General features: G+C 40.3%; 1 protein-coding gene across 1 annotated transcript in view; it reads right to left on the minus strand.

Annotated features, from left to right (window-relative positions):
- The window catches only part of arb2a (ARB2 cotranscriptional regulator A), a 163,546-nt gene that overhangs the window by 146,895 nt on the left and 3,973 nt on the right, over positions 1–12,678 (minus strand). Inside the window, exons 3-4 of the mRNA XM_005722361.1 lie at positions 12,415–12,516; positions 8,891–8,991 (exon numbers count right to left, since the gene is read on the minus strand). Coding sequence (XP_005722418.1) covers positions 8,891–8,991; positions 12,415–12,516 — 203 coding nt within the window. The remainder of the gene's footprint in view (positions 1–8,890; positions 8,992–12,414; positions 12,517–12,678) is intronic.

The following is a 12,678-nucleotide window of genomic DNA, read 5'->3' on the forward strand; positions in this document are numbered from 1 at the left end:
TATGGGCACGAGATTGAGTGTGTGTGTGTGTGTGTGTGTGTGTGTGTGTGTGTGTGTGTGTGTGTGTTCTCCCACTGATTGCAACAGTCATGCCTGGTTTGGCTGACCGCACCTGGGGCAATAAGCAGCTCAATCTTCCCAGAAACACAAAATAACAAATATTGGGAGTAAGAGAACCAAGACAGGAAGAGGAGGAACAGGAATAAGGGAAAGCAAAGCAAATATTAAGAGAAAAGAAGGATCGGAGCGAGAGGACGACAGTGATTAAGCAGGAAATGGTTTTGATGCTCAGTGCAAAGGGAACAAAAACTGGGGTTATAACAAGGAAGCAAAAGAATGTCATAATCTAAAATTAGCCCACAGACAAAATCATGAAATACAATTTGTTTGTATGTATTAATTATTTTTTAATAACATATTTTTAGCTGTTTTTCAGTCTCAACCTTTAAATAATCCAGAGTTTAAGTTTGAGAGCCACTTTCAGGAAGTTAAAACAATGTAATTAGAAACATTTGTAACACTTACTGAGGCCACTGAGGCCACACTTCTTCATCTGCAAAACTATATTTAAGTGGAAGAAGGCACGTGTGAGGACATAGTAAAGACAGAGACACATACTGTATACACACATACACATGAAACCGAAGCAGAAGCACACACGCCTCTTGTCTCTCTAGTCCAGAGCCCTCTCCCAAAGCCACTTAGCCATAGAAACCAGAGAGCAAGAAGAGGCATCAAAGCTGTTTATATAATGAAACTGAAAGAGCTGCTCCGTGCCGTATCACTGACTGCACCCAGAAAAGCATTCCTTCTTCTCCAGAGAATAGAGGAAAGGAAGAAAAAGAGGGGAGAAAAAAAGAAGAAAATCCCCCTGAACAATGCAGCACAACAACAGCGGCAACAACAGCAAAGCATACTCAGAAAGAGAGATACTGTGAAAATGAGAGTGAGCGTGAGGCAATAGAAAGGTTGTTTATTTTAAGTCAGCCTCATGTACCAACAGAAAATGTATTAAAATAGGCCCTATTGCTGTGAATTTGTGATCTGTCAGTCCGCGTGGGAAACAAAGAGAGAGAGACAGAGGGAGAGAGAGACAGAGAGGGAGAATGCTGTAATTCCCATGAGGTCTCTGTCATTCTTCTGTCAGAGGAGAGAGGGCTCTCCAGGGGAAGAGAAAGTTCTCAGACACAGACAGACAGACTGTTTACACTTAGCGTGGATATCCCTCTCTCTCACTCCTCTCTGCCCTCCCTGCACTGCTCATCCTAATGGCATCATAATGACCTCCTCAGGTGTTAACCGAGAAGTCGGCAGAGGGCTAATTCAAACTAAGGTATTGTATGCCTCGGTGGGTGTCGGCAGCAGCGACAGATGTCTTTGCTGTAACTACCAGCTCTCCTGTCTTTTCCCCAACAGCCCTTCCACCCCCACCCCCATCCCCTGCCCAATTCCCTTTTCTTTCATCAACTCAAATCCACCTCACCCACTCCTTGCAACCATTTTTTTTTTGGTCTGGATGTGTCTGCTTCCTCCTTCGTGCTCTCGCAAAAGCTGCAGCAGCAGTTTTAAAGTGTTTTGGGAATGGATACGTGATGGCAGTCGGTGGCTCAGGGCAGACAGCTGTCATTTATAGTTCCTCTTTAGAGAGATCCCATTAGCTTCCCAACAAAATGGTCCACAACTGTTATGGGGCCTCCTGGTGCTTTAAGTACAGTATGGAAGCCTGTCTCCAGGGTTTCCATCATTGGCTGGATGCAACACTTAATGACTGCTCAATGACTTTTTATGGGTAACTCAAAGAACCTCTAAAAGCAAAGAACATAATCCATTTCTTGTTCAAAATGGGGAAAGAATGCTTCAAAGTTTGTTTAACAGAACAAAAATGTAAAATAAAACATCTGATTGAATAGCCTGTGAATCCAGTTAATAGTAAATAATATTTCTTATTACACCACTACTTCCCTACTTCTCAAGATATATCAAGTATATGACTGCTTTTTTCTTTGGATGCTCTTTGAAGACTAGAGTAAAACTAAAAGAGTAGTTTCTCAGTGTATTTTCAAAAACACTGTCAAAGAATTTGATTACAAAGGTTGGGTAGTGTTAAAAAACAAAGATGCAATATCTCACAGGTAACTTGTTTAACTGGCAACAGGTCAGCAACAAGACTGGGTATACAGTAACTCCAGCAGAGCATAGCTCAACAATTTGGGAATAATGCCTATTTTCTGGGAGGACTGAGACTGAGAAAAAGGCAGGCTACACTCTAGACTGACGGCCAGTTATTAAAGGTACAGCAATTTAATCATAACTTTCATCAGCAAAAGTACTTTAAGATAAGGGGCATCTAAAGGGGCAGTAAAATCAAAGGCCAAACACTTCAAGCAGGCTAAAACATATATAAAGGAGACGTGGGGGAAAACATTCCACATTGTTGAGCGCAGATTTATTGTATGAGTAATATTCAAGCTCTGTTCTTTGAACACCTCCACAATTTTTGTCTCCTTCCTTTGTTTTTTAAACATTATTATGTCACACTGTGTCACAGAAATTGTCTCGTTAAAATTTAGAGGCAAAAACACTTTTACACTATTTTACACTTTTACACTTATTTGCAAACTTTTACACTATATAAAAGTTTGCAAATAACAGTTCAGTAGTCAACATGATTTAAAACAGCAGGTTAATTTGCTAGTGTTAGGATGTCAGTGCTGAACACAACAACACTGTATTTGTTTCTTTAATATTATTATGGTAGCCAAAGTTACAAGTTCACAGACCCAAGACAGTATGTACAGTGCAATTCACACACTGTGTTAGATTAAATTAATCCAGATATTAACCCACCCACTGAACAATTTCATTGGATTAAGACTAGGTACAATTATAATCACCAAAGATTTTCTTTTGGCTGACTACAGTTTTTTGTTAGAAACCTGTTATACCTTCTTATTGAATATTTGCGCAGCGGGATTTATAATGATGCAGGATAATAACCCAAAACAAACCTCGCAGGTTTTCAAGAAGTATGTGAAGGCCAAAAAGAAAACAAAGAGAAAAAACAAAAGAGGCATTTACACACACCTGAGCTCAACACAAGGGAAAATATGCAGGGACAGCGAGCTTTCCTGACACCACAAAAAGCAATCATACTGGAAAACATGGATTTTGCACACAGGCCTATCTCAAGCACATTATGTAATTAAATACTAAGACATTTTTTCAAAGATTGAATTTTAATTTCAGATCACAGCTCATATCATGATTTCTAATTATAAATAATTAATGCCATTTAAAAGTATCTTCACATTTGGTCTCAGACTTTTGTACCACGCATTTTATACCCTTCACTTGTTCTAGCACCAGTGCCCGAAACCTTGGCTAGCAAGTCGCCAATATGACAACCAATATCCATAATGTGGAAACAGAGTGAGACAGGAGGAGAAAAAAAGATAACAGAGGGACTGTAGATATTGTATGAGACAAGAGAGAGAGAGATAAAGAGACAGTGAGAAAATGAGAAAGAGAGAGAGCGAGAGAGGGGGAGAGGGAGAGAGAGACAGCTCTCTAATTCAGCCATCTGGCTAGCTTTACTTCATTATAATATTCTGACTGTGTGTGTGTGTGTGTTTACAAATTTGTGACTGCCTTCCATTCGACAGATGCAGACAGAGCAGAGAAGAATCCTCATTTATTAACAGCTTAATAGAGCTCCATCTGGGCCAGACCCTATGCTTGTCTCCTATCAGAGAGATTCATCACCAAATCACTGGAATTAGACTACAACTGACACCTACACAGGCTGAGGTGACCCTGCTGCATTGAATAACATTGCACAGATAGCCCACTCTTTATTAAGCCGTAATATGCCATAATGATAACACTGAGAGCCAAAAATGGGAAATGTCACTATACCAGTAGTGTGTGGGGTTTTCAGGTGGGTTTCTCCAGTCCTATCTGTACAGAATAACCTAGCTTCCCTTACAAAACACAGTTCATATTATTAATAAACAGATGCTTCTTGAGTACATTTAAAGGTTTTCAATTTATGGATCTGAGGAATAAGCTTCTACTAAAAGTCTGCTATATAGCGTACTATAAGTATTTCATTTATTTTACTAGATCTAAAAATCAGGGCGCTATCTAACCTTATGTAGCATTTCTTGATTTTGGAACCACAGCCCAGGCACGTATTTCCCCCCCTCACTCATATGCAGAGAAATATGACCAGTGGTCTCCGAACAAAGTGGACTGGTGGAACTTCTCTCACATACCATCTGCAAATCTCTCTACATAATACCATCATTATATGGCAGAAATTCGGAATGATTTTTTTATACATCAAAAATTATTTGCTGCTCTTGTGCTCAACCAAAATTTTGTTCCCATCTCTTTCTTTTGCTTGGAGGCCATCACACCAACATTCTCGTTCTCCCTCTTTCTATCTGTCCCTCCATTCAGACGAGGCTGAAGTGCAAATTGGACATCTGGTGCTGTGATGTGTCTGACAATACAGCCGCCACCCTCCCGCCTCCGCGCACACAGACACACGAATGCACGTGCACATACAAGGAGTCCTCCACGCAAAATGCAGAACTGTGAGCATACAGTGATGGTAAAAGGAAGAAAGGAAGGAGAGAGGGAGAAATGGACAGAGGCATGGAGAAAGGGAGGGAGAGAAAGGAATTTGATTGAACATTAGGGGGCAATGATGAAGCTATTCTATTCACACTGCCAGGGGCAAACACATGCACCCATGTCCTTGTGCCATCTTACACAGCTCTTGGGCTGAATGTAGCTAGTTCTCAGACCGTCTCAGGTGGCTGGCTGATAGAGGGCATTAGGGTGTGTTGTGGAGTGGAGTTGGCTTATAACAGAGCTGTCTGCATAGAGTGTTGTTCCACATTTACCCTCATGACATCTGCAAAAAGTCTTCTGTCTGACATAAAGAACAGGATGATAGTGTTGAAAGAAACGACTACACAAACAAACAACAGCATGCAGTAAGAATTCAAGGAGAAATACATTTGCATGCATTGGCTATACAGTTGCATAAATAAGCATACAGGTATGGCTTTGTACACACACACACACATACACACACGCACATCCTTAAACCCACACATAAAGAGGCTGACTAAGCACCATAACCTACTTTTACAACCAAAGGCATACAATTCAGTAGTTGTGTCTATTTATAATGGAGCATATTTCTTCCCAGCAAAAACAATGCATTTGTACTTGCAAAGCTGTATGAGAGGTACAGTATTCATTTTCTTGAATCATCTGTGGCCTAAAAACAACAGACAGATAATATTGCTTATTCAGGTAGTGCTCCTTTCTTCTTAGCCAGTTAATCTCCCGAAGCACAACTCATACAGTATTTGTTCTCATTACACAAGCTCACATCAACAGGGATTGACACTATTTCCTTTCTCCTTCTCTGAAGAAGATATAACTGTCAATTTTTTTTAATCACAGGATGAATAAAATTTGCATACATTGTGCTTGATGATTATTTGCTTCATCTGAATGCTTGGCCCCCCTCAGATGCTCGAGTTCAGCTGGTTTAAATATCTGTGTGTTCTTTCTGGGCCTTTGCTTTCCTGCTACCAAATGTTTGTTTCTACATCCTCTTTAGATGCTGGTAGATAGCGCCCAAGCATTCAAAAGAAAAAGGGGGGGGGGATTTACAGACGGCTCTCAAAGGAGCTACTGTATACAGCATTAAAAAAAAAAAAACAGGTAATCCCACAAACAGGTCTATCACTTTGCTTTGAACTTCAAAGAATGTTCACAACAATTAAAAGCAACATAGTAGGGAATGCAAATTACAAAAAGAAAAAAAAGAAAAAGATTACAAAAGAACATTTGTCTCATTATCTTAATGCATATTGTATGTTGTGGAACAGTGGGAGTGAATTAGAGGTGAACTTTATAATGGTGTATGTTTGGATATACAGAAAAAATATTCTGCATATCCAAAAAAGGTGCATCAAAGAGCTCCACAGAAAATATTGAGCTCTGCTTAAATAATGCCTTTCGTTAAAGCAAAATTTTTTCAAAGGTACTGTCAGTTTTTTTTTGTTTATTTAACAGAAAAAATAAAATTGTATTCATAAATATACAATTATTAGTGTGTAATTAGAAATACTCCTATGGATCTTAGAAATGCATAGGAGCAGACACCAGTTTGTGAAAGCCGCCATGTTGCCCCACCATCTGAAAATACAGTGACTGAGATGGACACTATCATTACACCTCTCTGCATTTTATGTATGTGGCTAGAGACTGGCCACATGCGTAGTACGACACAGACAGAGGAGAAGAGAACATTCATTTTAATTCGGGTCTGCATCATCAGACTCTACGATATGAAGGATCATATCGATGTTTTAACATCTGAGAAGAGGTCCCCTTCACCAAAGAAGTGAAAACAGAAATAGACAACGCGACTGACATATCATGTCATTCTCTTCCTCCTCTTTGCTAACTGTCCAAGCCCAATAGTGTCAAGCTAACAGCAGCTAACAGCAGCTAACAAAGGCTAACAGCTCAACAGTTGCCGATAAAAAAGCTCAGGATATCTTCAACAACTCACCTCAGTATTGCTGTCATTGAACAGCCATGAACTTTACTGACTCGTCAACTTGTATCGAGCTCCATTCACAAAGTTTTATAGCTTCCCCTGAAGTAAATAGACGTGGACACGTAATGACAGCTGAGATAAACAGCAGACTGACAGTCTACACTTAGTACAGATGTATTTTGTATTTTGAATTGGGAGGGGTGAGAAAACAGAATTCAGCTGACTGCAATCTGCTCACATCTAGTGGTGAGATTTTACAAAAGGTGCCTTTAAGTACCTAGTGACACATCTAGTGACTTTTTGGACAAACAGTCACCAAAACCTACAGATGAGTGTAAAGTCTCCTCTCCCACCATAAACAAACTGCTCTCTGTGGCTACACAGTTGAGTGAGAGGCTGTGATCTACTTGCACAGATATACACAGTGTTGTTTGGAAGGTCTGGGTAACAAATCATACTTGAGAGCATTTTTAATGACCACTTAACATTTATACGCAGTCATATGAAAAAAAAGTTTTCATACGACACTATGGAGGTCGGTGAAAAACGAAGTACACTCTGCTTATCCAACACACCACATATTTACATACACATTCACACAAGCAGTATTTAACACTACCCGCTCCTATCTATTTGTATACATTTATACTCTGAATCCATTGGGCACAATTCGGCATTCAGTATCTTGCCCAAGGACACTCTGGCATGTAGACTGGAGCAGCTAGGGATCGAACCTACCAACCTTCCAATTAGAAGAGGACCTGCTCTACCTCCTGAGCCACAGCCACCCCAATTAAGAGGGTAAGTAGGAGCCAGGTGCCACAAATCAAATGCACTTGATGAACTGATTATCAGGAAGTGTGACCACGTCTTTAAATGGAGAAGTGTGGCCAGTTTTCTGGTGTGGAGCATTCGGATGTCTGTTAACACAATACCACAATCTTTCCAGGAGTCGATACACCAGCAAATTCACTCCAAGGTGAAACCGTGCAATGATCAGAGAAAAAGAAAAAAAAATCATCACAAAGGCTTCATCACAGTTATAAAATCAAGATTCTTAAAAATAAATACAATTGATTCAACTTAAAGACAAGTCTTTAGTCATGCTGAGAAATATAATAAAAATATGAATTCATTTGTACAAGATCATGAAAAGCAGTAAAGGAGTGTGAATCTACAGGGTGCCAGACTTCCATGTTTCGAACCAAATAACTTTGTTTTTACAGCGAGTAGTGTAAAGCAATATCCTAAAAGGGACCAAAGCATAATGTTTTCAGGTCAGAGGAAATAATAAAGTCATAAAAGGAAGGATGATTATCAGCTGAAGAAAATGAGACTACCTATACCTTTTTCAAGTTGCTTCTCAAAGTTCAGCTTTAGGTTTGGCAGAAAGCTTACATCATGGTGTGAGTCCCTCACTACGTAATGCTAGAAAAACAAGCTCCAACGTTAACTGAGCAACAAAAACTGAACTTAAAAGTATTATTTCCCTAAAGTAGTGATGTCACAACGCCAAGAATCCGTTGGCTGAAAGTTGTGAAAGTATGCTATTGTGAGATTTTTGTTTTAGCTTAAACGAGATAACATTAGCGTTGGTTTAAAAAGGCTAAGATTCATTGTTAATACAGAGAGTATATCAAAAAGAATTTCCCGATTTCAAAGTGCTTTAATTGCACAGCTGTTTACCGCTGGAGATCAAAACAGGGGACTCGTAAATTTCACATGTTTGCAGATAGGTGGGATCCCAACAGCAGGTACTCTAGAAATCCTCACAAACGTATGGGACGGGTTTGACTATAATATGGACCTGTGCCATGTGTCTGGAGGGGGGCACATTGAGCACTTCTGAACACTACAAGTTTTACATGTAAAACTTTATATTCAGAAAGAATTTTTAAATTTACCACAAGCTTTTATGGCTAATAAAATGAGCTTTTTTAAAAATTAGATTATGCTTTTTGATACACCCTGTGTATGTTTTTAATGTAAAGTGAACAAAAAACGTATTATACTCAGCGGCTGTAGATTCTATCGCCTGTCTTTGTAGAGCAAATTCAAAGTGCTTACTTAAAGAAATGCTTAGAATACATTCTGTATTTTAGTTGCCCATAGCTTTGTGTGTCAGTCTGAGCCCATTTGCTGTCCAAACAGACAACAACCAGTGCAACATCTTCTCACCAGTCAAGACAGATAATCCTAATAAGCTCAGCAGCTGAAGCCAAACTTGATCAATATGGCCCAACTGAAGTATAATAAAGCATACTATGAACTGGCAGGCCAGCAGAAAAAGCAGTGTGTTACCTCTCCAAGAGCTTCATAGCGTTTCTGGTTCCAGCGGTGGAGATCCTCCCTGGCATTGAAGACAAAGGGTTCACCCGTTTTTATATGGCGGAGCTGGCCATCTGTTGGAAAAAAATGTAATGGGACAAAAAGAGACGTGTAATAATAATAAACAATACCTTTCTATTATTTCTATTACAGCGTGCAAGTAAAGTAGGCGAATCCCTGCTCTTGATGACATATCAAAACGTACATCTGCCTGCCAAACTAAACTTGACTTTTTTTACTGCTTATTTTTTTATCCCCCCCCCCATCTGGCAGGTACAAGGCCCATGGATGCAGCAGCATTCTTCCAGTCACGACTCCAACAGCCTTCTGGGTTGTCTGGCAGGCCAGAGCTGGACAGCTGGTATGGTAAAAATTCTCTTTCCCTCTCTCTGTCTCTTCACTCATCTAAAAAGCCTCTCCCCTTCCTCTTTAACAGTGCCCATCTCCCTCTCCCTCTCCTTCAGTGCTCACTCTGGCGACAGGCCACAGTTCTGTCCCTGCCTTTTCCACCTGAAATCTCCAAGAGCAAAGACTAAAGTGGGTGTGGGAAAGGTTCTCAGTATGTTTTGTGTATGCGTGTGAGCATGAAGGGAGAAAGTTCGGCTGGCAAGCATTAGGCACAACGACAACTGCTCCTCGTAGTTCCTTTGAGGATGTTGTCTGGGCATCAGCCAATCACCCTAAGCAGTAGAGCTTACACACACACAAAAACCCACACAGATCAGAAGCTCCAGCCAGGAGGACCAGGTGTGGGAATACAGTAGGTGTCACTTAAGTATCTGCGCTGCCGTAAATTGCTACAAGTAAGCCACACCGCCATTACTACACAAAAGAATTGACAGAGAAAACGAAAAGTCTTTGGAACGATGCTTAAGTGATTTATTATAATTCAAGGAAACGAGGGGAGCTTTTAGTATATTCAAGATATATTTAATGCAAAACAGTCCTAAGATACAAAAACAGTGTTCAGAAATGGATCTACTTTTTTCAGCAATTACCCTCATGTGGCTGTGGAACCCCTACCTCAGCAATGAGCCCATCGATCCTCCAGTTGACACTACAACACAATAAAACACTAAACAGTGTTAAATTTAATTTTGACCTTTATGACTGCAAAAATTGTAAGAGCTAAGCCACAAAAAGTACACATACTTAACCCAAATAGCCAGGGGGCTCTCATATTTTCTCAATTATTGCAAAACGTAAAAACCATCTAAGATATAAATAAATAAATCTTTGCAAGATAAAAGAATGCGCATTTTTTTCATTTCCTTCTAAATTGCCACCACACCTCTATCAATGTGATAAATTGTACATTGCTAGCTCACTGTATATAACAACATTCGCTTTCATAGTTACTTGTTAGACAACCTGTAATCCTGAATGCAGGTTCGGTGTCGCTTTGCATTAAAAAATAGATTTGTGCCTGAGAGGTACACAAGAAGTTAGGATAAAGCAGTGTGCACAAAAAGTACTTTGGAAAAAAAAAAATCAATTATGCATTCGTGGAGGGGTGAGGATCTAAACACTACTTCCTAAAAGAGGAGCTATAATGAAATCCTACAGTAGCAAAGGTGTGTGTGTGTGTGTCTGTGTAGGTGCGTGTGTGTCTGTGTGTGTGCATGCATGGGCTGGGGGTGATCAGCTCCACCGTCTCCCACATCACATCCTCTCAAAGGAATAACATTTTCTCAACTTTTCTCCTCTTTTTCTGTCATAATTAGCATTCTGTTCTCAATTTGGCCGCTTAATTAGGTGTACATAACCTTGGATTTCCAGTAATGGAAAACCGCAGGGCTAGCAAGATGAAGCCATCATCTTCAGTGATTAAGATACCTGCAAACTATTGTACACAGCCTCTTCTGTATTCACATCATTACATGGTCAAATTAACATTTTTGTTCCACCTGTCTCTGGCTAAAGTAGCCCGAGAGCAGCTATATAAATGCCTGCAAGCCAGAGCGACTGTGTGTCGACATACTAGAGACATTGCCTGAGGGCCACCATGGCTTTAATAGAAATGCTATCCTTCAAAAACAGGCCTGAGTAGAAACTGACAAGACATACAGATTGGTAGGGCTGCGCAGTGTGTGTGTGTCTGTGTGTGTGTGAGAGAGAGAGCAAGCTCTTCTTCAGCTGGAGATTTTACACAGGATGTGAAAATAGAGAAATACAGAGGAAGGGATATAAAAAGGGATGAAAGGAGACAGAAGGAGGAGGAAGAGGAGATGGAGAGTCTCTGAATGTGTTTCTGCCTCCATGGTAGACTGAGCTGGGACTTGCGGGTGGGGTAGAGTGGTTGGCGGGTGTTGGCATAATAGCCGGTGGGGGCTAAGTCTCCATGTCTCTGTTCTTAGGCACAGCGAGGTTATGCAAATGCTCCGTCAGGCAGAGGGCAAGGCTGAGTAGGTTACTGACGGGCCGTAGAGTACACAACATGTCCCCCACTCAGCCAGACAGACAGCCAGTAGAGACACTGACAGAGAACAGAAAGAGGGTGAGAGAGAGAGAGGAAAAGGCTACAAAGGAATACTAAGCCAAAATCCCGAGCACTACTACCTTTCCAGCTCTTCCCCTTTTCTCCACCTGGTTTGATTAAAGCAAGCCAAGAGAATCCTAAAGAGACTTTCATATCATTTACACCCACACCACTTTGGCTTCAGCTCTGCTCCTTACTCTAATGTTGAATGACATACACCTTTACTTGCTCAAAGAGACATTGTCATTAAATACAAAATGCTGACATAACACAAAAGCGAGCGGTAATGATTCCAGTCCCCCAACCTGAGGACCATGACCCATCTAGCACTCTAAGGTTTAATCTCACGGATCACAAGACGACAAAAGAAGTAAATCAAGGCAGAAAAAAGTATTACCTTCTTTTTTTTTTAAACACAAATCTGACCTGACTTTTACAAAATTTGCTTACTGGTGGATTTCATCAGTTTGCAACAAAAAGTTACAAGCACACATTGCTTTATTTTAAGGCGTCATTGGAAACCACTACAGCTGACACGTGAAAGACAGAGCCTTGTATATTTCCCTGGAATTTACTTCCAGACCTTACAGAGTTTTTTCCTCAATCCAGATAAAATGTAACACATTCACCTCCATTAAAGAATTATGTCTATGCTGTCTGCAGTGTTACTTATGGCAATGAGAAACTTTCTGTATCTCTCTCCCTTGGGTTTGAGTGATCTAAATTTTCTTATCGGGATCTGTGTGAAAGTCAGTGTACCATTCAATTTGTTGTGACCATGCAGATTCATCCATGACGCTATGACACTACAGAACTGTGCACGTGTCAGCAAAGAAGGCTACGAGTAGACTAGAAAAAATAGCATAACTCATCTAATCTTTGTCATCTTTGACATCTCTAGATGTCATGGGATTTGGTGTTTTTTGTTACGGCAGCAGGCTTTGTGTAACTGGTCAAACCGTGGAGCTCATCATGACACTTTTGGCTTTTGTTCTAAAAAGTAAATCTATGCACTCACATTCATTAAAGGCATATTCAAACTCCTCCAAGGTTTTGGGGAAAGTGAAAGGAGGTTCATCTTTCTTCATCAGTTCATCCAAGTCTATTCTTGACAGCAAATCTGTGGAAAAAAAGCAAATGATTTTATTTCAATGACACAAACTGAATCCATCCATCCGTTTTTTCCACTTACAGTGGGGCAAAAAAGTATTTAGTCAGCCACCGATTGTGCAAGTTCCCCCACTTAAAATGATGACAGAGGTCAGTAATTTGCACCAGAGGT

The sequence above is a fragment of the Pundamilia nyererei genome, unplaced genomic scaffold (genome assembly GCF_000239375.1).
Source record: "Pundamilia nyererei isolate P.nyererei 1_Seehausen unplaced genomic scaffold, PunNye1.0 scaffold00006, whole genome shotgun sequence".
NCBI lineage: Eukaryota > Metazoa > Chordata > Actinopteri > Cichliformes > Cichlidae > Pundamilia > Pundamilia nyererei.